The sequence below is a fragment of the Hyalella azteca genome, unplaced genomic scaffold (genome assembly GCF_000764305.2).
Source record: "Hyalella azteca isolate HAZT.00-mixed unplaced genomic scaffold, Hazt_2.0.2 contig10570, whole genome shotgun sequence".
In the NCBI taxonomy this organism is placed as follows: Eukaryota; Metazoa; Arthropoda; class Malacostraca; order Amphipoda; family Hyalellidae; genus Hyalella; species Hyalella azteca.
Window position 1 is genome coordinate 5,075 of NW_025940603.1, and position 26,009 is coordinate 31,083.

At 37.8% G+C, this 26,009-nt stretch overlaps 3 protein-coding genes across 3 annotated transcripts in view; 1 reads left to right on the forward strand and 2 right to left on the reverse strand.

Annotated features, from left to right (window-relative positions):
• Positions 1-5,168: 5,168 nt before the first annotated feature.
• LOC108681816 (PAT complex subunit CCDC47) lies at positions 5,169-13,594 on the forward strand. The gene is made up of 10 exons (XM_047882486.1): positions 5,169-5,368; positions 6,364-6,506; positions 7,047-7,184; positions 7,498-7,668; positions 9,409-9,561; positions 10,858-11,075; positions 11,562-11,576; positions 12,196-12,412; positions 12,675-12,809; positions 13,382-13,594. Exons 1-10 carry the CDS (start codon positions 5,239-5,241, stop codon positions 13,478-13,480), a joined length of 1,419 nt encoding a protein of 472 aa, XP_047738442.1. The 5' UTR covers positions 5,169-5,238; the 3' UTR covers positions 13,481-13,594.
• Positions 13,595-16,108: 2,514 nt separating this feature from the next.
• Positions 16,109-25,641, reverse strand: LOC108681818 (26S proteasome regulatory subunit 6B). Its single transcript, XM_018170893.2, is given in 5 exon segments — positions 16,109-17,121; positions 17,124-17,187; positions 17,189-17,508; positions 24,770-25,354; positions 25,420-25,641. Coding segments are annotated over 5 exon segments (1,800 nt in total). The 3' UTR covers positions 16,109-16,512.
• The window catches only part of LOC108681819 (transmembrane protein KIAA1109), a 55,349-nt gene continuing 53,049 nt past the window's right edge, over positions 23,710-26,009 (reverse strand). The window contains 1 exon segment of the mRNA XM_047882487.1: positions 23,710-26,002. Coding sequence (XP_047738443.1) covers positions 25,795-26,002 — 208 coding nt within the window. The 3' untranslated portion in view covers positions 23,710-25,794.

Sequence of the window (26,009 nt, forward strand, 5' to 3'; positions counted from 1 at the left end):
GATCTCACCACGTGGCATGCATTGTCTCTCTTTGGATCTCAATATTTTCCCGCTAGATGGCCAAGACCTAGTGTTTTTGCAGTATTTCAACAGGCAAATGTATGACGTCACCATTTCAACCATCAATGAACACATGGAACTAAAACAAAGCTTAATATAAAGGAAAAACTAGAGAAGTGACGGAATTACCTACGATGTCGGAATATACCGCGTTTACCCTAGCTACTTCAAAAGTTCAAACTATCGCCAGTCATGAAAAGATCCGGTCAAATGACACGAGTTTAGATCTATGAACAAGGCACGAAAAGGAAAAGAATCGGCGATGGGCCACATCAGGCCTACACTTCAGCGCCGACAATCGACATCACTATGTTATGTTATATATGGTCGTTTCTGGCATCAAGGCTCACTCTGTCACTCAGTCCTGGCTCAGTCACCCTCCTTGCTTCGTACGGAGAGGTGTACTGGCAGTACTGCAAGTCGCAGTATGACTCCTGCGAATTCGCAGTATGACTCCTACCATTCGATTTGTAAAGACCATACCTATTGAGTAACAAAGCCCTTTTTTAAGATTTGTGCATAGTTTGGATTCAAAATGGGGGGAAGGGGGGAAATGAGAAAAAATGGAAAAATGTGTGTAAAAAACTAAGGCAAAAATAAAAAATCGGGCTTCGTTACTTGATTGGTATGGTCTTTACGCATCGAATGATATGCGTCTCTATGTTGTAGCTTGAAAACCCTAGGAGGAGATAGATTTCTACAGGACCCCCTTTTTTGTCCATTTTCTATGAATTTCATGTTTTCTGTCAATTTTTCCAAAATAATCACATGAACAAAATGTGCTTCTTTTTCGGTTTTACATTTATGTGTGAAGTTTCAGAAAGATCCGTCCCTAAACAAAAAAGTTTTTCAAAAAGTATACCTCCCCCTTAAGAAAATGCAACATTCCAACTGGCTATACTCAAATCAGTCAAATAAGATTTTATTTTGTAGGGTTGGTGATTTTTTAAAAAAAATTAAAAATCAATTATTTTTTGTATTTTTTTATGATTTATTTGATATTTTTTTAGTTTTTTTTTTGTCTTTTTGAAAGGTTAGCCTATTTTTTATGTTACAATTAGCCTAGCCTACTAGGGTAAACGCGGTATATTCCGACATCGTGAGTACCTAATTCCGACACTTCTCAACTTTTTCCTTTATATTAACTTAAGCTTTGTCTTAGTTCCACGCATTCGTTGATGGTTGTGATGTCATACTATTGCGCGCCATAGTATTGCCAAAACACTAGGTCTGGGCCGTCGGGCGGGAAAATGTTAAGATCCAAAGAGAGACAGTGCACGTCACCCTGTGAATCTGAGTGAGAACATCAAAAAACGTGTCAAAGTTGATAGTAGACCTTGCTCTACCTACTTTTTACCTACTAAATAGTGATAAACTGTTTGTGTAGAAATAATATTATGGTTTGAGACTTTTAAATAAGTCTGTGAATATATTAGGAATCCTTTAAGTATACTTGTATTTGCTGATTTCAAATGTTAAATAAATTAATAGATGATTAAGTTAAGAGATGGCTTTAGACACATAAAAACTAATTCCAACACAGCTTGGAATTAGACGCACACAGTTCATTCTGAGCTGTGTCCAAAAATTAAAATTTTCTTAATTAAAAGCTTAATAGCTCTTAATTAAAAGCCTAATTAAGTAGTGTTCTAATGCCGAGCTGTGTCATATTACAATACAGCTCACACAGCGATCGGAATTTGAACACAAGACTGATAAGAGGGTCGGAATTACGAATTAGTAGAGTTTGAAGTGCGGCCGGAATTTGTCTCACAAAATGCCTAATTTAGTCTCACACAGCATCGGAATATATGGATTTGGTAGGTTTGCATTCTAAAGGCTTTTAAATAAATATGGCCACAGTTTGTGACGTTTTATTGTTGCTGGCGCATAGTGCGGTGTTTTGAGAGTGATGTAAAGCAAACAGAACTCAAGTTTTGCATACGGTGATTTTTTTTATAGCCATTCATTTTTTGCTACATCCTTAATGTGTCGGAATATACCTCGTTCACCCTAACAATAACAGTATATGGATCATAATGGATGGGTAAAAAGGCACTTATTGCCTTTAATAATGACCAACAGGCCAAGGTAGTGTTTACCACTTAGGGATTTTTGGGCAAACAATTATTGATAAGTCTATTCATTAGCTTTGTAAAGTTTGTATGGAGCAAGGTAACAAGCTAAATATTGACTATTTAACTGGCTTCAGTATACAAAAACACTTCAGGAATGCAGATCTTCTAAACATTGAAGTCACACAACAGATGCTGAGATAGGTAGCTGATAGCATCATAGCACAGTGCACAGCACTATCAATAGATCTACTAGTTTTATGTCCTATAAATCTACCAGACTCTACCCTCTAAACACACCGACTAGTAGTGACTGAGTGACTGACTGCACTGTTCCCATTTATTTCAGACCAATAAACAAATACCTACTAAACATAAACTGAAAGATAACCAAACAAACCTCAAACGACTTGAAACAAGACTTAAAGAGAAAAGCTAACACTGTTTTAAATAATTATATGCATACTTCAAACATTTTATTTCCATTCACTGCATTTAAATATTTTATATATAGTTTTATAATTGTAATTGTTTTGTTTCTAGTTTTAAATTAACATATTTAAAGATTGAATTAAATACCAGAAAATAGGGTGTAACTTAGACCGGCGGGGTAACTTAGACCACTTTTCATTTTTTTAACAAAAACCCCAAAACTCAAAAAACTATTTGACATAGAAAAATTTTGTCAATGGGCATTAAAGCCCTAATACTGAGGCTACATAACAGATAACACAATAGAAATATTTAAAATGTTTGCATATCTAATAGGTTAAAAAATTAAAACTGTGACCCACGAAAAAAAACTATTGTTTAAAGCCTGTCAGAGTACCCCCTCCAATTTTTTTATTTTTTGGTTAAATAACTCCAGGTTTTGATGCATTGTGGTAGAACTCTTCTAGTTACATATGCAAATGACAAATTTTAGGAAAGTGTCATAGTTTGCAAGTGGGGGGTGCTGCCCCCAAATGGGGGAACTTAGACCACCTAATGTCAGCCCTGACGGGGTAACATAGACCGGCTTGGAAGTTAATATAAAATTATCATATATAACATATTTTATGTTTGACAGCCTATTTATGTTTTTTCTTTATGTTTCAGACTCTACAGAGTCTTGTATATGGTAATTTTAACTTAATTTCCTAGCCAGTCAATATTACCCCATCAGGGCTGCCATTAGGTAGTCGCATTTCCCTCATTATGGGGCGGTGCTCCCCATTTGCAAACTGTGACACTTTCCTCAAAGTTGTCATTTGCATATGTAACTAGAAGAGTTCTACTACAATGCATCAAAACCTAGAGTTATTTTACCAAAAAATATTATTGATTTTACCACCTGGTCTAAGATACCCCAAGAGCTGAGGTAACAAAGACCATCACTATTTTTGAAATTACATAAAGACTATGAGAGGCAGGAGCCAGCAATTTATGGTGAGTGAAGCTAGAGTATAGACCTGTATTTTGCATGTTTCAATTCAAGTTTAATTTAGCTAGTAAAAAAATGGGTTCATTTATAAAAAAAAAGTGGTCTAAGTTACCCCATTTTACGGTATTTTAATTAGAATAATTGTATTAGGGTGAAAAATCTTTCTAATTGCCTAAATCTCAGAAAAGGTCAATACAATCTCAACCTTTCAATATACTGGGTGGGGCAGAACTGATTGAGCAGTTTTGAGGCAAAATAGAAGAGTAGGCTAATGGAGGTACATAAAGAAGAAAGTTTATTTTCCTAGAGGTTAGCATAACATACCATTTAGAATACTTATGTTTTAAAACAATATCTGGAAGATTGAGGCTGTTAGCTGCAACAGACTGTTGGAGTCATTCTCAGAGGAGGGAGGAGTACCACAGCTAAGGGGACAGATTATTGCAGCAGAGGTTATGGCCATACCTTGCCATATGTGTGAACGTGCTGTAGGAAACTTCTGAGAATGACTCCAACAGTGTGATGCCGCTAACAGACACCATCTTCCTGATTTTGTTTTCAAAACATAAGTATTTTAAATGGTATGTTACCTCCATTACTCTTTTATTTTGCCTCAAAACTGCTCAATTGGTTCTGCCCCATCCTGTATAAGCTAGCTAACACATTTAAATTGTATATTGTAATCAATATATAACAAATAGTCAAATAGTTGATGACTACTTATAGCCTTATAAGAATTAGCTAAGCTGCTAGCTACGTACAATGTATTGCACACTTGATGCCTCTGTACCAAAAACATTCAATTTATTGGAACCTAATACACACTAAAGGCAACAAGTTTATATACCAATTTATCATTCATAGTAAATTCAATGTATTACACTCTTGATGCCTCTGTACCAAAAACATTCAATTTATTGGAACCTAATACACACTAAAGGCAACAAGTTTATATACCAATTTTTCATTCATAGTACATTCATACTAAACCATGAATAACAATACCTCAAAATAAAGTAAAGACTGCCACTCAATATATTTAAACATATAAAAAAATAGAAAAAAAATAAAATAAAAACATGATTTTTTTATAAAAAAATCAAGTGATTTAAAATCACACGATTTAAACATTTTGATTTAATCATTGCCAACCCCAATATTTTGCATGCAAGGTTATGACTTATGAGTTCAGCAATTGACTTGAATTAAGGCAGGTTGCACTTGTAGCAGTCTAGCAGACTTGCAGTAAAATTAATAAAATGAGAATGTCTGAAAATAAATGTTTACACTTCGATATCTAGCTATCTTGTCACTCAGAGCCAGGACAGTTTCTAAGCCAGAGATTTTTAAAATCAGTTCATTTTTAATTTTCTCATTTTACTAAAGATTTAAACCAATTTCTTATGTAGGCTATGATAAAGCTGGTATCCATGATACTTTCTAGGTGACCTGGTCTACTTGTAGGTTAGGTTAGGACAGTTTAGGTAATAGGAGTCAAAAATGAACTTGAGGGAGAGTCTAAAAAGTGCTCTGCTTTGCCACTAGGCCTACATTAGGCTACTGTCTACATATGCCTCAGAGGGCTGAGGCTTGTGCCACTGTGCCAGTAAAGGAACTTTTTCTGCTTGCAGGTGAAGAAATTCTGTCTGGTAGAATTTTCCACCTATTCATTTTGCTGCCATGGGCAGTACACAAAAAATACTTAGTCTAGTATTAGGCTTTGCACTATTTACGTCATTTTTTATTTCTGTTAATCCTCTACCAAATTATGAAGCAGATGATCATGATTTTGAAGATTTTGATAATGAAGGTAAGTACTTTTTTCTTAATATTTAACATGTTAACTCCAAAGTGGTACATATGCGTACCATGAAATGTATTTCACCAGGATGTCTGACGTAGTGGTAGGTACATAATTCAGGTTGCCTAAAATCAGCCAAATCGGAGAAAAAAGGCCAATAACTCAGTATATACTAGTTTATTTGTAGGTTCTGCTATAAAAGTTCCATTTATTTTTTTTGCAGTATTTAAAATTTAATTAGAAAGTATCCCTCCCTATCATAAATTTTAGCCGGCCAATGCAATTGAAAAAAACTAAATCACCGAATTTGTCTGGAAAAAAATGTCCGTCTGGCAACCCTGTTTGAAAACAGTACAAAAAATGAAATAATAGTACAAGATGAAGCAATCATAGTCAACATGTTAATATGCCCAATATTTTTGAATAGATATGAGTAAACTTTCATATTAAAAAAAATACAACTTTGATCATAAATGTTTTTATATATTTTAACTTTATGTACATGCATAATTTATTTCAGAATTTTATTCTACTCTGTGACTCTGTTATTATTTATTTAAAATTACTACTCATTATATCATGATAAATTTACTGGATTGCAGAAATTATTTTGATATTTAGAATCAGATTAATTCCAGTACCATACTATTGGTCACTATGGCATGCATATATGCCAAAGTGAACAATTGGGTAGAAGCAGCTAAGCCACCCCTAAATTGGACAAAATGCCCTTTAATCTGGCCAATTTCACCCATTCCTGTGGCCTTTTTCCAATTTTTCCAATTTCCAAGAAGAAAAGTGGCCTATTCTCAATTGCAATTTGCAAAAATCGCTTTAAATAATAAAATTTGCCTGAATTTTAGGAAACTTCTGCCCAATATTCCAAATTGGTGTGTACAGCCAGTACAGGTATGGTACACTAAATAAATGAACCTATACAGGTTTGTGCAAGTGTGAGAATAAAAATCCTTGATTTGTTATCATTGTGTATAATTTTCCTGCAGAAGACACAGCTGAAAATAGTCAGAAGGTTAATGCTGAAGAAGATTTTGATGAAGATGGTGTGGTGGTTAATGATGTGATAGAAGGTGAAGAGAACATCTCCCCTGAATTCTTTCCTAAAGAGAAAGAAGATGCTCCCCTTGAGGTGCCTGTTACAATTATTAAAATATTGTAGAATTTTCTATTTTAGTAATTGAATTTAGGATATTGTCTAAGAATTTTGATTTTAAAGAGTAGGAAAGTTTTTATTAGATATACTTGTTATTGGTATTCATGGTTTAATTGGGTATAGTTTCTGTGTCTAAATTGAAATTTGCCGTCAGTTGATTCACTTGATTGTGCTTGAATGTCTGCTTATTAATGACTACCAATAATGCAGACAAGATTCATTTGAATTACTTACAAATAAAAATTTATAATATTGTGCTTGCAAATGTAATTCAGAGGGGGAATATGGTATATGTATGAATAGATACACCTCTCAGATTAGATTAAAAACCCCGAAGCCTGACTTTCCACATATAAATGATATACCGTAATCATATTTTGAAAATGAGAAAATTATTAGAATGGATCAATCTCAAATATATGAACTGTCATCTTGGAATTTGAACATGATTGGGCACTATGTTTATGTAAAAAATTAGTTTATTTTATTAGTTTAATAATTGGTGGATATTCATAGGGCAATGAAGCAGACGAGTACAGCCACTTGGCTGACACCGAGGAGTTCATTGGCTACAACAGTGACAGCAGCAGCACCAAAGCACAACACAATCTACACAAAGAACCAATTCGTGAACCAAAAATCACAGTGGCTGATGTGAGTTTTGAATTATTTTCTCATACTGAACCAGGATTTTATGTAGTTAACTTTATTGGATTAGGTATTGCAAGTAATTTTTAATGAGCTGTGTATACATCTTGTCAGAATTAATTAAGCAGCCAGAATTATTAAAATTATAGGAAGCTTTTCTGGTGTATATCACTAATTACCTATATTCTTCAGTATTTGTCCTTGATTTTTAGCATTCCAAAGTGATTAATGCAAAAAAAATTTAATTGGGTTAATATTTATGATGAAGAGATGAAGATGTTCTGTGGTAATATTGTTACTGAATGTAATTTTTTTGCAGGTTCCTTTGCACTTGAGGAGCAACTGGGACAGTTTTTACTTGGAGCTTATTTTGCTCTTTGGACTTCTTATTTATTTTGGCAACTTTAGTATTGGCAGAGCCAAAAATGCCAAGCTAGCAACATCGTGGTTTGAGGCTAACAAGACACTGCTGACGCAGCAGTTTGCCCTTGTTGGTGAGCTCACTTGTTCTTCATTGTACAGTATGTTTGTGATTTTTATGAATTCTTTCATAAATAATATTGTAGTTTTAAATTTAGTCTCAAATTTAACAAAGTTTGCATGCATGAGGTATTCACCACTTACATTCTACAGCAAATGCAAAGATTAAGAAATTTAGCAGCCAATAGCAATCTAAGGGATATGAACAATTGTATAGTAATGATTACTGAGGTTTATGTTGCTTCTGTCGGTGTTGCATTGAGCTGCCTAGGTACATAGAGCCTACCTAGAGCTAAAGATATTATCTTTAGCTCTAAAATAGATTAACACTCTTCTATATTTGCTCCTACAAACCTAATTCTTGAATACTCTCTCTACATTTATTTTTACACAATATTCTCTATTTTCCTAGAAATCAAAAGACGTAATCTTCTTTGTAAAAAATTAATCCCTGTGTATTTGTTTTATGCTATTTTCTGCTAATTTGTTCACTCGTTAATTCAATGCTGTCAATAATACCTTAAAAATACCATTGAGTTGTCTATTCAATTAGTTAGGTATCTTTTCTCTGTCGTGTTGTCCTATCACCTTCTAAAGTGTCCATGTATCAGTAAGCAACCATTTTCCTGTCGTAATCAAACTACCGTAAAATGGGGTAACTTAGACCGGCGGGGTAACTTAGACCACTTTTTGTTTTTTTTAACAAAAACCCCCACTACTCAAAAACTATTTGACATAGAAAAATTTTGTCAATGGGCATTAAGTTGAAAAAACGCTTTTAATGCTTAAGTTTTAATACTTGTTGTTGAAAAAACGCGTTTAATGCTTAAGTTTTAATTAATGTTGTTGAAAAAACGCGTTTAATGCTTAAGTTTTAATTAATGAACAGGGGCAATAAACCTCAAAAAATTTTCCTTTTCATTAAAATTATTGATTTCGTGACATTTCATGTATTGTTCTTCATTAATTTGTGGTTAAAGCTCACTATTAGCTTTGCCTGGATTTTAAAAATGTCTGTTGACAACAGTTAATGCTAATTTAAAATTAATAAAAACTAGTTGTACTTCAATTTTTTGACCGTTTTGAGTTGGATGCACTTTTTAGGTGGCTGACAATAATTTTGATTTATTAATGTATGATTTTGATACTTATTTGACGGACCTGCATAGTATCTTAGGCCGAGGAGTTTTGATTTGGTTTGTTATTAAACTCAGAAGTTGCTTCCAGTTCAGCATTGTCCTTTTATTTAATATTTAAATTGAAAGTCATATACGAAGCATTTTTTCATCTGTTCATGTGGTGACCAGTTTTGTGTGTTTTACAGTCAATATTTTTAAGCAGATTACATTTTGGGTACGTAAAACTTTAAGTAAGCTTCATTCTAAATTTCGTGATAAGATCACATCCAACATTGTTTAAAAAAGTAACACTTTGTCCAAAGCTGAAACCCAAATTAGGATAAACATGCATTTCATTCTCATGTTAACTAGGAATTTAAAAGCAAAAACAATACCACAAAAATTCACCATATCTTTATAACAGAAAATGTTTCGGAGTCCAGCTCCATCGTCAGTTCACAAAATTCAGTTCAGAAGAAGTTCAGATCTAGAAACACAAATACAATCAATTAGTAGAGTAAAAGGCACTGTTGGGTTTTAAAACGGAGACATGGGTTAAAACATGGTTTTCTCATGTGTTATAGGTTACTAATAAAAATGTATGAGATAATAATATAACTCGTCAATTGCAGCGTCAAGACCTGGTGTCGGTGGCAATGCAGATGTTCAGGCCGTCCACAGACGAGGTGGTTGTCAAGATCAGACTGGACGACATGGAGAATTTCGTCATGTGTCTCGCCACCAAGAAGATGGCTTCCAAATATGTCAAAGATATGACCGATATTGTGAGTATTGTTCAATATTTTAGGAAGAGCTCATATTGTTTGGTGGTTTACCCTCCTATGTGGCCACCGTAAAAATGGCTTTTTTCTTTTAGGTATTCATTCTGATGAATAGTTCTAGAAAATGTCTCAAATTTTTACACATTTCATATTTCTTGTATAATCAGAGCAAACTTGCTATTTATGGTATTGGTACTTCCTAGCTGGGAGTTTAATTAAAACTTGCAATGACCAGAACAAACATTTTAGTGAACTTCAATTCCAAAGCACAGGACTTGCGTCATGTTCTTCCTCTTACTGATTTAATTTCACCAAGAATTGATAACTTCACAGCAATCCTAACATGTACATCTGATGTAAACTGTATTGATCACAAGTGGCATCTTATTATTGAATTGTTGTGATTTAATCCGAACTTTGCATGATGTCAAGCAATCCAAGCGAATACTAATTGGTTGGATAGCAACAAACTGACCTCTTTTGCATTTGCGGTCTATGTCATTGTACCGAACACGTGTTCAGTAATTGATGACTGAAGTTTGCAGCTCTTAATACTTCTAGTGCCATACGATCCACCTGGGTTGCCAGATGGGGTTTTTTAGGACAAGTTGCACGATTTAGTTCGTTTCAATAGCGCTGACTGGCAAAAGTTTATGATGTTGGTATGTCCCTATTGTATTAGAGGAAACTTGAATTTTTGCACCGCAACCTACCAATACACCAGTGATTATTGAATTGTGGACCTCTTTATCCGCGGACTTGGCCATTTTCAAGGCAACCCAGTGGTAGGTCGTGTCACACTCAACGTGTCAATAGCAGTTGTTAGGTTTATTGCGCCATTCAAGGTGGCTGGCTTCGTGGTAGGGCTTGCCATCCTGCGCAACTGATGCCTCTGCCGTTTCAGCCTGACTCGCATGCTTGACAAACACATGGTCTGCGACATAATCTATGCTGCAATTGACGTTGATTGAACGTTGTTTCAACGTCATTTTCTCGGGGAGAAATCAATGTCTCTGCACAACCTGTTTGCAGCAGAGATCAAGAGCGTTCCCTTGAGGGGACACCTCAGTCTTGCTGGAAATGATTCGATTCTAGTTACCTCAACAGCAAGAATTCGTTACCTCCATCAGTCAATCATTGACTGCTTTTCCAGCTAAACTCTCCAATCACAGACAGGAAATCGGCCGCTAGGTGTAGGTAGTTAGGCCGCTACATGTACTTCGCTACGTGTATATAGACCACTACGTGTAGATCATCGAGTGTCGATAGTACCGCCCCTTAACTACAGTTTCATTTCAGACGACGTTCTGCACGGGTGACCGCAAAGGAACCTTACCGAGCAAGCAGTACGGAGGCTGTGCCAGCTACAGCAAGTTCCTACTTCTCAGCGAGATAGCGGAGGCCAGCAATGCGATTCTTACGGACCCGCGCACCGTGACGGTCTTGGGCAAACATTTAGCTCGTATTAATTACCTGCACATCAGTGACCAGTACAGCGGACCTCAGCAACCTGATGCGTTAGTATCCATAGTATATCAAAACATAGTGTACAATAATAAGTAAATCTCTTTGTCTTCTTGTTTTTGGCTAGGCTTCTTCGGCTGTTCTTAGGAAATTTGTGAGTGGGGGGGGGGTTAGTTTCGTGCAAGGCTTCTGAATTTAGATATTGTACCTTTGTATAGTCTGTAAACAAATTGAAATTTACCTTGAAGTAAGGTGTATGGTCTACCGTAAGTCTTGTTTTGGCTTTCGGACGTGAAATTTTGAAACTTCCATCTTTTAATTCATTATTCAATTAGGAGTCCGAGTTCAATTTTTCACTATTATTACTGTTAAAATTCTTTTAATTTTAATTCATGTTTATTATGAGTTCTTCAAAAGAATTTTGAATTATGTTAGGATAGTGAAGCGACAGCTTGTCAGTTCTCACGTTGTAACATTTAAACCATTTCCCCTAGTGGGTTAGATATGAAGTTTTATCTCTTCTCCCTTTAATGCTTCAGGAAGACTGAAAACAGGTGCGTTAAAGATCTCAACACTTGCGTCTTGTGCTTCCTCTCACTGATTTCATTTCGCAAAGCATTCATAACGTCACAGCAATCGTAATGATTTTCTATTATAATTGGAACAAAAATTATCCAGTCAAAATAAATTCTTAAGTTCTCTCTACACTTGTTGACATAACCGTCGGAAATTCATTCCTACAACTATGATGGCTCGCCTTTTGGTATTTTTTTACAATTAAGTCAAAAGTTCTCGTCATTATTATTGATTTAATTTTGCTTATTATTTGCACTAAATCCGGACTATCGGTTGGATTAATTTTTTTTCTTATTGATTATGCACTCGGGCTATGTTGGCATTAAGAGCACAAGCACAAACTTGTTCTTATCTTGCATTTGAAGTTAGCAGAAATTATCATAAAAATGAATTCAAGCATTCCATGTAATGTGAAGCCCAATTATTATTCAATTCAAATGTACTAACTGCTTCATTTGAAAAACTTATGTGTCCCTTAATAAGAGCTAACGCTTTCATCTTCAGTTATGAAGAAGCTAATTTTAAATTATTTGATGCTTTGTTGAAGGAATTAGGTGTCATTTTTTGTTTAAATTAAAGAATTTATTTAAATTTCAGAGACCAGCAGTCGCTGACGACAGCTTCAAAGATGCCGCCTGTGCTGAAGGTGGTAATTCTGTCGTTCCAGCTTCTCGCCCCCGCCGAGCGCAGCGGCAAATCCTCTCCTAAAAAGAGTGACAAGATCAGCGCCGACGACATGGAGGAGCTCAGATCCCTGCTCGTTCTCGTCCTCTACCTTGCTGATAAACTCAGTCGCTTCAAACTCTCCAAAGAGGTTGATAATTGATAACAATGTTTTCTTCAGATATTAGTGACGACTAGCGAGCAATAGGAATAATCGACGTCTTGTTCTGGCAACTAAAGAGCACTCTTGAATAATAATGCATCGTTGAAAGTTAAATTTTAATATTTTTAGTAGATGCACGAGATGTACGACCGTAATAGTTGGTATAATTTTGACGCGCATCGTTTAAAGCTAACTTTTAACATTTTTTAAAGATCTACCACCTTATTAATTCATAATATTTGACGAGCAGAGCAAGAGCAAAGCTGATAAGAACCGCAGTCGAGTCGAGGAAGCTTTTTTGAAGGCCACGCACGCCGTCCGAGCGGAACGAGCCCAGGAAAAGAGGGAGGAGAAGAAGAGAACAGAAAGAGAGAAGATGATGGAGGTGAGTGATGGTGTTACGTATACCTCGTAGTGGTATACGAACGTAGTATACCTCGCAGTGGAAGAGAGAGGATGATGGAGGAGAGTGATGGTTAACTGTACCTCGCAGTGGGAGAAAGTTATTTTACTGATGCAAAAATTGGGAGTACTCATAACCTCTGATGAATATCATAGAATGTCAATGGTTTAGTAGGCATTGCACGTTTGTCAAGTTTAATATCGTGGATATGTTTTTATTAGAGTAGAACACTACATGTTGCTTGTTGATTCAGGCAATAAATAGATTGAGTTTAATGGCTTAATGGGGGAAAGAAATTTCTACTTAGGAGTAGATGTGTAGGCAATAGATATGATCCATCAAAAGTTTGTGATTTATTTCGACAACATTAAAAAAATGTATGTATGTATATTAAGAGTAATTAAGTGAACCTTTCACATAAAAGAATTGGCGTCAACAAGTTAAACTTGTGCAAACCAGATTTCTTGGTATTGAATGTGGATAATTTCAAGCCTCATTGATTGAAATTGCCCCGAAAAATCTAATTATTTTAACCGATATGGATTATTTCACAGATCGACGATCCCGAGAAGCAGCGTAAGTGGGAGGAACGCGAGAACAGACGCGCCGCGAAAAAGAAGGGACCGAAAATGAAGCAAATCAAAGTTGCCTAAAGCCACACTACTCTTCCCTGCACTGCGCGTAACTGCTGGAGCACTTCTTGTTGTCTTATTAGTACGACTAATATCAACCATTGTCAGTACGACTAATATCAACGACTAATATCAACCATTATTATTAGTACGACTAATATCAACCATTGTCAGACTGCCTAATTTTGTAACTTCAGAGTGTAGGTACAGTTTTACATATGCAGTCAGACAATAATTGTGATGACTTGGTAGGTCAATTGCGTCTACGCGTCACTACAACAACAACAACTGGGAAGGTTTAAATGCACTCAGATGCTTCTGTGCTGACGTAAGGATTCTGTGTATCACTTAATTGATTGGCTAGAATGCAATGCTAGTAAAAGTTAATATTCAAATAAATTAAGATAGTTCTTTTAGCTTTTGTCAAAAATGTGCCATGTTCAGGTGCTTGTCTGGCCCGTAAGATGATGGTCAACTCAGAACGATGAAGGCGGTTAACATACCAAAAGGATTACTGCCTCAAATTATTCTATAATCTTATTAAAGAAAATGTTCTCTTAACAGTGGTGCTTCCCAATCTACAAGTATTGGTAACTTCTCTTATTTTTTGTTAGGATCTTCGTCGTGCGGTGCATTTGTAACGCTTGCACGATTGTCTTCGGCCTATTTAATTAATAAAGCCAATCAACGACTTGGACTGATCAGACGCTCTTTCGAGTTCCTATAGATGCAGAAACGATGAAGCAGTTGTTTGTTGCTGTCGTGCGCCCGAACCTGGAGTTTGAAAACGTCGTGTGGTCACCGAAATTTGAAAAGGACAAAAATTTAGTAGAGAGTGTTCAAAGACGCGCAACAAAAATGCCTAGCAAATTACGGATCAGGCAATAAGTAAGAAAGTAAGATCGGGTTCCAAAGGCCGGATCCCTTGTGAATCAAGTCACGAAAAGTTCAAGAATCGGCAACAGGCCATGGGCCTATTTCTTCAACGCCGACACTTCTATTCTATTCTATTCTATTTCCTTCTTGCGAATTTTGTAATTTGTTTTCTTGCTTTCGTTTAATCTTATCCTTTATTCTTCCTATGCTTACTCCTTTATTCTTCCTATGCTTACTCCTTTATTCTTCCTATGCTTACTTGGCTCGTGGAAATTCAAAGAACAAAGATGTGCGGTTTTGAGATGAAACTTAGTTCAAGACGAAGTTTGGCTTAATAATTGCTATTGGAAGCGTGACTACATGTAAACAAAAGTTCACAATTTTTTATCATATTCTGAAAAATTTCTTATCGCAATTTTGCCGGCTAATACATACGATATTGTCTTCAAAATTTTGAATGGCGTTTTTCGACGTACAAGAAAAACGTAGAAGAGGAATTTCCATCGTCATGGAAGCCGGTGCTTGTGTGTCACTTCTGCTGGCTTGTGATGTCCGCTTTCCTTCGCTGCATCTCTCATTCCGTGTTGTCTAATTTCTTAACTTGGCTCAATTTTTCTAATCTATGTGCGGCCCCTGTTATTTTCTCGTAACATTTTTTAATATTAATATCTGATGATAAATTTTATTGCATTCATTCGATAATAATTTTGTACATAACGTAAGCAAATTAAATCACGGCTGAGGATGATAGTTCGTCCCGTGTTGCAGTTTTTTAAAGTTTGATAACTTGTTAATTATAGTTCGTATGGTTTAATGCATAATTTATTGCTACTCCTAGTATGAGGTTCCAAGCGGAATACAAATTTATTTGTTCATCCATATGAGGATCATTTTGTTTCTTCGTTTGAACAAAAGTTGGATACGTACTGGTGTGTATGTAGCTGTAGTTCGTACTGATAACGTGCATTTTATCATGTATTTATGGTAATGAATTTTCCTACTTACCATGCTTCATGATGTATATGTAGTTCATGCGAGTTTGTCCGTCTCAATGTTTTGTTACCCTTTTTAAAGCTAGACCTCTAGTAAATAGCACCACATTGTTATTTAGCTTAGCCTCATTATATTTTCTTTCATATCGGAGTCAGTTGAGAAAGCGTCAGTTCATCATGACTTTGGCCGGAATACACAATTCATTTCATATCAACTGCATAATTCAAATGTATCCTGATATAAATATTAACCATATGTATATTAAGTTTTTTTACACGTATTTCGTGTTTGGAAATACATTGTTTTAGTCGATAAAAATTCTGTGTGCATTGCGACGTAATTCTTTACTGTCGACAGCGAGTGAGTCTAAGTTCCCTACACCGATTTCTAGTCGATAAGCGAGGATTTCGGTCCAAGTTTTTAGAATTTGATGTTAATTACTTGCGTTGGTAGTTTGTGTCAGCCAAGATTGTGCGACGAACGCTTACACCAACGAAGTGTTACATATTGGGGCCTCGAGTCCAAGTAAGTCACCCTTAATTAACCTGTGTGCCCATTTTCTTCCTACTGCCACATGAATTGAACGAAGTGTTAACGATTATTTGAAAATGCCTGTCACGGTTTCTGTATTCCGATTATTTGTGCAAAGTATTGCAAATGGATTATCAATATGAACGGTTACGTCAGCTGTATGAATAAATGATGCTATTTGATGTTGATGTATGAGCGATCCAAACTCAGCTGTAGCTAATTGTAAGGGAGGTTTGAATTAAACTTTAATTTCATTCAGAGTTTTTCTCATAAATACTCTAAGCGCAATCAGAACATTGGATGAGATAATCAAGGTGATAAAATTCTTTCAGAACATAGCGTGCATTTTTTGGATACTTTCAAATGGGCTAGAGCATCGAGTAAAATGGCAATATATGGGCTTATATATAGCTTGAATGATTAAGTTTGTCTTCCTGTGTTCAGGAATGAACAACCAAAGCCTCCAAATTCTGTTATTTCAATTGCATGACGGGATACTTAACAAATTAAAGGAGGCATCAACTTTCATGTAGGATCGCGGCACCTTCGATCTAAAGAACAAAACCGCGACCAGTCGTGACGCAGTAATAATAGAAGACGCGTCCGTGGAGGTGTCACGTTAACATGAAATTCCCCCTCATTATTGCAACTGTTTACTTACAAAAGTCGTGATCACTCTCATCTTTCTTGACGTTGTTCTTGTACGCTTTTTCGAAGTCTTTAGCAAGCACAATATATCTGTTCTGTCGCACGGCGTGCATCCCTGCCTCCTGACAGATAGCGTTGATATCAGCGCCGGAGATTCTGTCGGGCCGTGCGACGTAGTCTTCCAAATCGACGTCATCGCTGAGGTTCATGCGACTTGTGATGGTGCTGAACACGAGACGCTTCTGACGTCTGTCTGGTACAGGGAACTCTATTTTACGATCCAGCCTTCCTGGTCGCAGCAGAGCAGGATCCAAAGTATCAGCTCGGTTGGTGGCCATGATGACCTTCACGTTTGTTGTTTGGTCAAAGCCGTCCATTTGGTTTAAAAGTTCAAGAAGAATGCGCTGAACTTCGCGGTCAGCTCCCGTTTGTGCATCGAATCTTTTTGTAGCAATTGCATCAATTTCGTCAATGAAGATGATGGCAGGAGCGTTCTCTCTCGCCAGTCGGAAAACATCCCAAACCATTCGAGATCCTTCACCTAAATATTTCTGCACAAATTCAGAGCCAACAACTCTGATAAAAGCGGCAGTCGTGTGATGCGCTACCGCTTTATAGCCAACATGGTCTTGCCACAGCCTGGAGGTCCAAAGAGAAGCACTCCGCGAGGAGGATCGATACAGATCAAAATGAGACAAAGGAAGTTCAACAGCTTCACGAATTTCCTGCTTCTGGATGTCTAGGCCACCAATGTCAGTGTAAGTAACATCTGGCTTCTCATCAGCGGCTAACATTGAAATAGACGAGTCTGCTTCGGGCGGCAGAACATCAACAAGAGCATTGCTATGCTTGTGAAGCGCGACTGACGAGGAAGGTTTGAGCAGCTCGCGGTCAATGGTAGACAGGATCCTGACGTAGTAGTTGGATCCTGTTGTGGACCCTACAATCCCCGTGTTTTGGTCTACAGCTTCCAGGAACTGTCCAATGACAAGTGGCACGCTCTGCGTATTGGTGGCCGCAACATGGCACAGTCAGTCAGTCACCCACTTCACCGACTGAGCCTAACTGGTTTTGCGTCCAACACCAAACCTTTCTGTCTACATGTCAGTATCAAGGTATACCAAATCAAAAGTTTTTTATCTTCTGTAATGTTGTATAAAGTCTCGGTATTAAATATCACATGGAAACAGGCCCTCATGCACTTGCCTTGACGATGAATATTATTCCAAAATAATATAATGTTACGGGAAAATTTAGAGAAACACCCTGTGTAAAAGATCCATGGTTTTGTCGTAACTTGGGTATATAACATAAACCTTTAAAAAATTATCTAAACTTACGCCTTAACGTTCAAAAACTTCGCTGGAAAATTTGCGGGACACACAATCGCCCACCCATTCGGTGTATTCAATATAATTAATTACATACCATTCACAATCTTAGTATCCATATATTTTCTTCCGTATTGAACTATATAATTGCAACAAACAATAAAGAATATAATGTTTTCAAACCTTTTCCTTGGATTAATTCTCCTTACCTGGGACGGCCTATACGCCTGACCTCAGTGCGTTATAGCAAGCGACCTGCAAGGTGAAATGCAGGCATAAGCGCCATATTTGTCCACAAACATGCGACCAACACGGCTCAACCTCAGGCTATGTGGCCATGGTCAATTCATGTGGAACATTTTCTCTCAGCACAAACAACAAATCATCATCATTATCATCACTTATCAACATATACTTCTATCATTAGTCTGCTTTACTCGCTAGATCGCCAATAACTTGGAAGCAAACAGAACATCAAGGAATTTCATCCTCGATTAAAAGAAAAATAAAACATTTCGGAGACCAGCTCTATCATCACCATCATCGTCATCATCAATATAAACATTATTTCTCGGTCTGATGACATATTTAACGGGCAGGACAGTCATCGAGGCTCATCAAAGTGTGTCGTCATTTCGCGCTGAAGTCAGGGCAGGAAACGAATATTAGCACATTGTACTACCAGCACATTGTACTACCAGCACATTGTACTAACAGCACATTGTACTAATATTTAGACCACTACGTGAACTTAGGCCGCTACGTGTATCTAGGCCGCTACGTGAACTTAGGCCGCTACGTGAACTTAGGCCGCTACGTGAACTTAGGCGGCAACGTGAACTTAGGCCGCTACGTCTACTTTGGCCGCTACGTGTACTTAGGCCACTGCGTGTATTTAGGCCGCTACATGTACTTAGGCCGCTACGTGTACTTAGGCCACTGCGTGTATTTAGGCCGCTACGTGTACTTAGGCCGCTACGCGAACTTAGGCCGCTACGTGTACTTAGGTCGCTACGTGAACTTAGGCGGCAACGTGAACTTAGGCCTCTACGTGTACTTAGGCCGCTACGTGTACTTAGGCCCTACCTGTACTTAGGCCGCTACGAGTACTTAGACCGCAGCGTGTATTTAGGCCGCTACGTGTACTTAGGCCGCTACATGTACTTAGACCGCTACTTGCAATTAGGCTGCTACGTGTACTTAGGCAGCTACGTTTACTTAGGCTGCTATATGTGAACTAAGGTCACTACGTAAAATTAGGCTGCTACGTTTACTTAAGCGGATTTTGATAGTACCTCTTAGAGTAACAAAAATAAAATTGAAACATTTAACTAATACATGAACTATTTTAAAGAGCTCACGAATAAGCAAATTTCTCATTAACTCTATTTAAACATCACAATGAAACTCTGATTTGGAAAATCATTCATCAATCAAGCTTAATTACAATTGTGGCTTTTCAGTCTCAAATACAAACTATTCAGGACGAAAGGTTTATAATTTCGATTTATACTCACACTGAGAACTTTTTTGTGAAGATTTTTTTTATAAAAAAAACGAGTTATGTTGCCTGAGATAAAGATTGAGAGAAATACTTTGTACGGAGAATGTATGGAATAATGAATTTAGACAACGTTACGCATCATTTAGACGTTATGTATCTTGCTCAAAGAACAGCCGTTATACCAGCAACTACAAACGCTGAGAGCAATAGATAGGAATTGTAATGGCGGTGACAGCGTTCATATTAAGCCATTAGACCTGTTCCCGATTCTTAAGGGGGGGCGGTATACCCTAAAATTTTCGAAAATGGCTTTTCCGATTTTTAGTCTCATCTTGAAGCTGAGATTCTGCCCTATCCAACGGTACCATTGCCATCTCTGTACGTTGATTTTTGCTTTCACGACAGATCATGAAAGGGAGGCGGGTGGGGGAGTTCTTTAACAAATTAGATAGGAACTAATTCGCTGCCCAGTGTCAGGTCGTGATGTCATTAGTGACCCCTACGTACGTCACCTTCTGTGATGTCACTACTCGCGGGTCACCGCGTATATAAGCTCGGTGAGCCGACTGCCAGTCAGTCAGATTAAACTCTCAGATTAAACTTAACTCGAGTTCTGTGTCCCCGCATGCTGGCCACATGCCGTCCTATATTGTTATTGTGGCCCCGCATGCTGGCCACATGCCGTCCTATATTGTTATTGTGGCCCCGCATGCTGGCCACATGCCGTCCTATATTGTTGTTGTGGCCCCGCATGCTGGCCACATTCCGTCCTATGTGTTGTTGTGGCCCCGCATGCTGGCCACATGCCATCCTATATGGAAAAGAATCGGCATTCCTTCGAAATGGAAAAGAATCGGCGACAGGCCACATCAGGCCTACACTTCAGAGCCGACATCACTATGTTATGTTATGTTATGTTACGTGATGTGGCTTAACTCGAGTTCTGTGTCAACGTGATGTGGCTTAACTCGAGTTCTGCGTCAACGTGATGTGGCTTAACTCGAGTTCTGTGTCTACGTGATGTGGCTTAACTCGAGTTCTGCGTCAGCGTGATGTGGCTTAACTCGAGTTCTGCGTCTACGTGATGTGGCTTAACTCGAGTTCTGCGTCTATGTGATGTGGCTTAACTTCCAATGGAAGGGATTTCGCTGCGTCTATTTTACAATTGAAGTTTGATTGCCAACATTTTTATTTAAAATACTAAAAGTTGGACTTGATTTTGAAATATTGAACTTTAATGAGGCATCCTTGTTTATTTTTATATTATCTCTTCTACTGGACTGGACTGAATGACACAGAATATATGGCTATATGAGACTGAATGACTCAGAATATGATGGGTATCTTAAGATTAAGGGTATCTTAAGATAGGAGTGTAAGAGGTATCCTAAGATAAGATGGTATTAAAGAGGTATCCTAAGATAAGAGTGTATAAGAGGTATCCTAAGATAAGAGTGTAAGAGGTATCCTAAGATAAGAGTGTATAAGAGGTATCCTAAGATAATAGTGTATAAAAGGTATCCTAAGATAAGAGTGTACAAGAAATATCCTAAGATAATAGTGTATAAGAGGTATCCTAAGATAAGAGTGTAAGAGGTATCCTAAGATAAGAGTGTATAAATGGTACCCTGAGATAAGAGTGTATTAGAGGTATCCTAAGATAAGAGTGTGTAAGAGGTACCCTAAGATAAGAGTGTACAAGAGGTATCCTAAGATAAAAGTGTATAAGAGGTATCCTAATTTTCGCAGTATTTGAGATAACTCTCAGATTTCTTATTCACAATGTTATCTACCATAGTTAAAATGACCAGCTACCACTAATGTAAGTACGCAAGAAATATCACTTTAGTTCAGCTTGAGAATGTCTGCTCCCAAGTCTGCCTTCAGTCCAACGAGCTGAGGTATAACAAACTTGGTCAGGACGAAACGTTTTATTGATGTCACTAACACGCGTCACTATCACTTACCGTGAACCGACTAGAGAAGAAGATGCTGCTCTCACATATACACTAGACTAGTACATAATGTCTTCGAATGCATATAAGTCATCTATTTAAACATATATTTTTATTAAGAATTAACCCTTTTATCACTACGGTCATGGCTTTTTCTACAGTAAAGCCTCTAGAAATAAGCTATGAAATTGTATGAAGCGGATTGGATAGTGCACTGTTACACAGTACACTAATGCATAGGAAAAAACAACTTCACCCGATATTCATTGAAATTCAGGAAAACAACGTCACTTGATTGATATTCATAATACATTTGAGAAGAGCGGGCCACCACGACGAACATTGATGAGAGTTTACTTGGAAACAACGAACATTTTAATCTACTACAAATTTATGCGAGGAAATATAGTATCCACTCGTGATATTTGCAGGGACAAACTATCTTCTTTCTTGAACTAACAACAACAAAAGCAAGAGATGAAAATAGCTGTGATTGCTACAGTATAACGTTGGATTCCGTACACAGAACAACCATGATCTCATTATATCGAGTTAGTTATCCAGCGTGAAGAACTAAGCAAACAAACTCAATTCGTTGACAGAGAAAACGTAAGTAATGATGCGAAATTCATGTAATTTATTCTCACAAATAAAATAGGTCTTGAAGGCAAGACACACGTTATATACAGGTCTCTTCTAAGACAAAGTTATACGTTTGAAAAATCCCTTTCCAGCAATTCAGCCAGCACTTATGAACTTGTGCACTCGATAAAAAGTTATCTTTTCTATTATAAAAAACGTACTATATCTAAATGAAAGAGAGTACCAACATATCATACACTAATATTCTCTTTAATCTTTATACACACAGCCATAATAACTTAAATATGTAAATGCATTCAAGGTCTGTCGCTCAATATTGCGCTCCAAACACTTAAGTGATTGTGAGCCTTGGGCAAGTTTTAATTTTAACGAAACAATCCTAAATAATGAAAAAACCTTATATAACAAAATAATTAGAATGATAATTCTAATAATTAGAATGGTGCACTAGAGCTATTGTGGTGCACTAGAGCTATTGTGGTGCACTAGAGCTATTGTGGTGAATTATATCGAGTTAGTTATCCAGCGTGAAGAACTAAGCAAACCAACTCAATTCGTTGACAGAGAAAACGTAATTAATGATGCGAAATCCATGTAATTTATTCCCACAAATAAAAAAGGTCTTGAAGGCAAGATAAACGTTATCCACAGGCCTCTTTTAAGACAAAGTTATACGTTTGAAAAATCCCTTTCCAGCAATTCAGCCATCACTTATGAACTTGTGCGCTCGATAAAAAGTCATCTTTTCTATTATAAAAAACGTACAATATCTAAATGAAAGAGTGCACCAACATATCATACACTAATATTCTCTTTTATTCTTTATTCTTTATTCACACAGGAGCAAACAAAAAAATTCATAACAAGAAAATGGCAAAAATTTGGAGTAAAAAAATACAAAATGCTTCCATGCGAATGCCCATATAAGCTAAAAAGCTTCACAGGCTTCTTTAATCTTTATACACACAGCCATAATAACTTAAATATGTAAACACATTCAGGTTATTCTCTTTAATCTTTATACACACAACCATAATAACTTAAATATGTAAACGCATTCAAGGTCTGTCACTCAATCTTGCGCTTATCCTCCAAACACTCAAGTGATTGTGAGCCTTGGGGAAGTTTTACTTTTAACGAAACAATCCTACATAATGAGAGCCTTGGGGAAGTTCTCATATAACGAAACAATCCAACATAATGAAAAAACCTTATATAACAAAATAATTAGAATGATGCGAGCAGACGCCGAAAACAAAACTCTACATGACCATGATAGAGCGCTCGTTTTTTTCACTTTAAACTGAAATCGAAAGTAGAATTTGAGGCAACTTTCATGCAGAACTAATCAAGTTGCATGCATGCATATCCGGCAGTTGTCCGGCATGTCCGGATAACATGTCCAGTTGCATGTCCGGCAGTTATCCGGCATGTCCGGATAACATGTCCAGTTGCATGTCCGGCAGTTATCCGGCATGTCAGGATAACATGTCCAGTTGCATGTCCGGCAGTTATCATGTCCGGCAGAGAACATATGACGAATTGAAGCATTTCAATACCTCATCTTCTGAACTAAGATACAAATCTTGTGAAGAGAGACTAATACAAACGTTTAAAAGCAAAGAAAATAGCCAGAAAATTCACCATTTCTTAAAAAGGAAAACGTTTCGGCTATTTTCTTTGCTTTTAAATTTTTGATAAACTTGCGATTTAAGCAGTCAAGTGATTTTAATACTAATACAAACGTGTAATAATAATAGGATATGAAGAATTCTTATTGAACTCCTGCCTTCATGATCTTAATATAACTATTGTGGTGCACTAGAGCTATTGTAGTGCACTAGAGCTATTGTGGTGCACTAGAGCTATTGTGGTGAACTAGAGCTATTGTAGTACACTAGAGCTATTGCAGTACACTAGCTCACTTCACCATCTAGTTAGTGAACACAACAACACAGGCAGAGTAGAACCTAGTTGATTATTCAGCAATTTTCGGCACTCAGCAATACAAAAGTTAGATTTAAAATTGCACCAGCGTCATAATATGGTAGCTAATAGGTACGAAAATATCACAATTATTATATATTCACGATGAAATTACAAAGAAAAATCAAACTGTAAAAATGATATGGCAGTTGAGGAAATATTACACTAAACAAATGAAAGGAAGGGCAAAAAGGAAGCTCCTGTAATATACAATATAAAAAAAACCCAAAAAACTTGAAAAAACTTTCGCCGTCAAAGAGAGCATCACATTACCGAAGTTGAGGACGATAAATGTACATAACCAACGTACTCAAAAACCAGGGAAATATTAATAATTACCACCGTAATAATTAATATTTATTATTTTATTAATATTTCTTATTTAATATTAATATTCTATTAGAAAATACGCCGTATTGCAGCTCTTTCTGCACGTAGTCTTGGCCAGGCTAAATCGTGTCAAGATGACCGACACGAACATAAATAATGTATGGCTATTCGGACAAAGACTCACCCATTTGTCTGAGTGCCTGAGTGTCACTCTACACTAGACTGAAAGACATTTGCTGATCCATGGACGATGAGAACAGGAAACAATTGGAATGCTTCAATGATTAACGTCGTTAAATTAAAAAGTAGCGCAATCAGATGATGCTAACATGTTGCTCTCTAAATTAGACTAGTAAATACTTCCTAGTTATCAATCAAGTCAAATAATTAAATGTATAGCAGTCAATTCATCTGCATATTTTCATCACAACAGGCGTTAGTTCAATCCATGGTTACAACATACGAGCGATATTCTTTCTAAATTCTGATGAAAATTGAACATAAATCTAATGTAGAACATCTTCAACTAATTACATTTGCGGTACCACAGGACACGGCTAAGGGTCTGACTCTGACCCTTAGTCCGTCCCTCAATGGTCAGGGTCTGACTCTTAGTCCGTCCCTCAATGGTCAGAGTCTGACCCTTAGTCCGTCTCTCAATGTTCAGGGTCTGACCCTTAGTCCGTCTCTCAATGTTCAGGGTCTGACCCTTAGTCCGTCTCTCAATGTTCAGGGTCTGACCCTTAGTCCGTCCCTCAATGGTCAGATTCTGACCCTTAGTCCGGCCCTTAATGGTCAGGGTCTGACCCTTAGTCCGGCCCTTAATGGTCAGGGTCTGACCCTTAGTGCGGCCCTCAATGTTTAGGGTCTGACCCTTAGTCCGTCCCTCAATGGTCAGATTCTGACCCTTAGTCCGGCCCTTAATGGTCAGGGTCTGACCCTTAGTCCGGCCCTTAATGGTCAGGGTCTGACCCTTAGTGCGGCCCTCAATGTTTAGGGTCTGACCCTTAGTCCGTCCCTCAATGGTCAGGGTCGGACCATTAGTCCGACCTTCAATGGTCAGGGTCTGACCCTCATTCCGACCCTCAATGGTCAGGGTCTTACCCTTAGTCCGACCCTCAATGTTCAGGGTCTGACCCTTAGTCCATCACTCAATGCTCAGGGTCTGACCCTTAGTCCATCCCTCAATGCTCAGGGTCGGACCCTTGTCCATCCCTCAATGCTCAGGGTCTGATCCTTAGTCCGGCCCTCAATGTTCAGGGTCTGACCCTTAGTCCGTCCCTCAATGGTCAGGGCCCGATCCTTAGTCCGGCCCTCAATGTTCAGGGTTTGACCCTTAGTCCGTCCCTCAATGCTCAGGGTCGGACCCTTAGTCTGACCATCAATGCTCAGGGTCTGACACTTAGTCCGGCCCTCAATGGTCATGTCTGACCCTTAGTCCGGCCCTCAGTGGTCTGGGTCGGACCCTCACTCCGTCCCTCAATGGTCAGGGTCGGACCCTCACTCCGTCCCTCAATGGTCAGGGTCGGACCCTCACTCCGTCCCTCAATGGTCAGGGTCGGACCCTTAATCCGTCCCTCAATGGTCAGGGTCGGCGCTGTAGTCCCGGTCGCGTAGCGCGGTAATGACCCTAAACATAAGGAGCGAGAGGAGCTTGTCGAGAGGGTCCATGCAGCCCCGCTGCAGCCACTTGGGGATGGTGGTTGAGGCTTGGCTGAACCCCAGCTTGTTGAGGATGTAGTCAACCCCGTAGGGGTCCAGGTTCTTAGCCGCCCACGACAACAATCTGCACG

Excerpts from the sequence above, each read along its gene's own strand:
- LOC108681816 (XM_047882486.1), top strand. The coding sequence starts at position 5,239 with ATGGGCAGTACACAAAAAATACTTAGTCTAGTATTAGGCTTTGCACTA. Across the intron at positions 12,413-12,674 it reads GCTTCAAACTCTCCAAAGAG|AGCAAGAGCAAAGCTGATAA; the intron begins GTTGATAATTGA and ends TTTGACGAGCAG. Across the intron at positions 12,810-13,381 it reads AAAGAGAGAAGATGATGGAG|ATCGACGATCCCGAGAAGCA; the intron begins GTGAGTGATGGT and ends ATTATTTCACAG.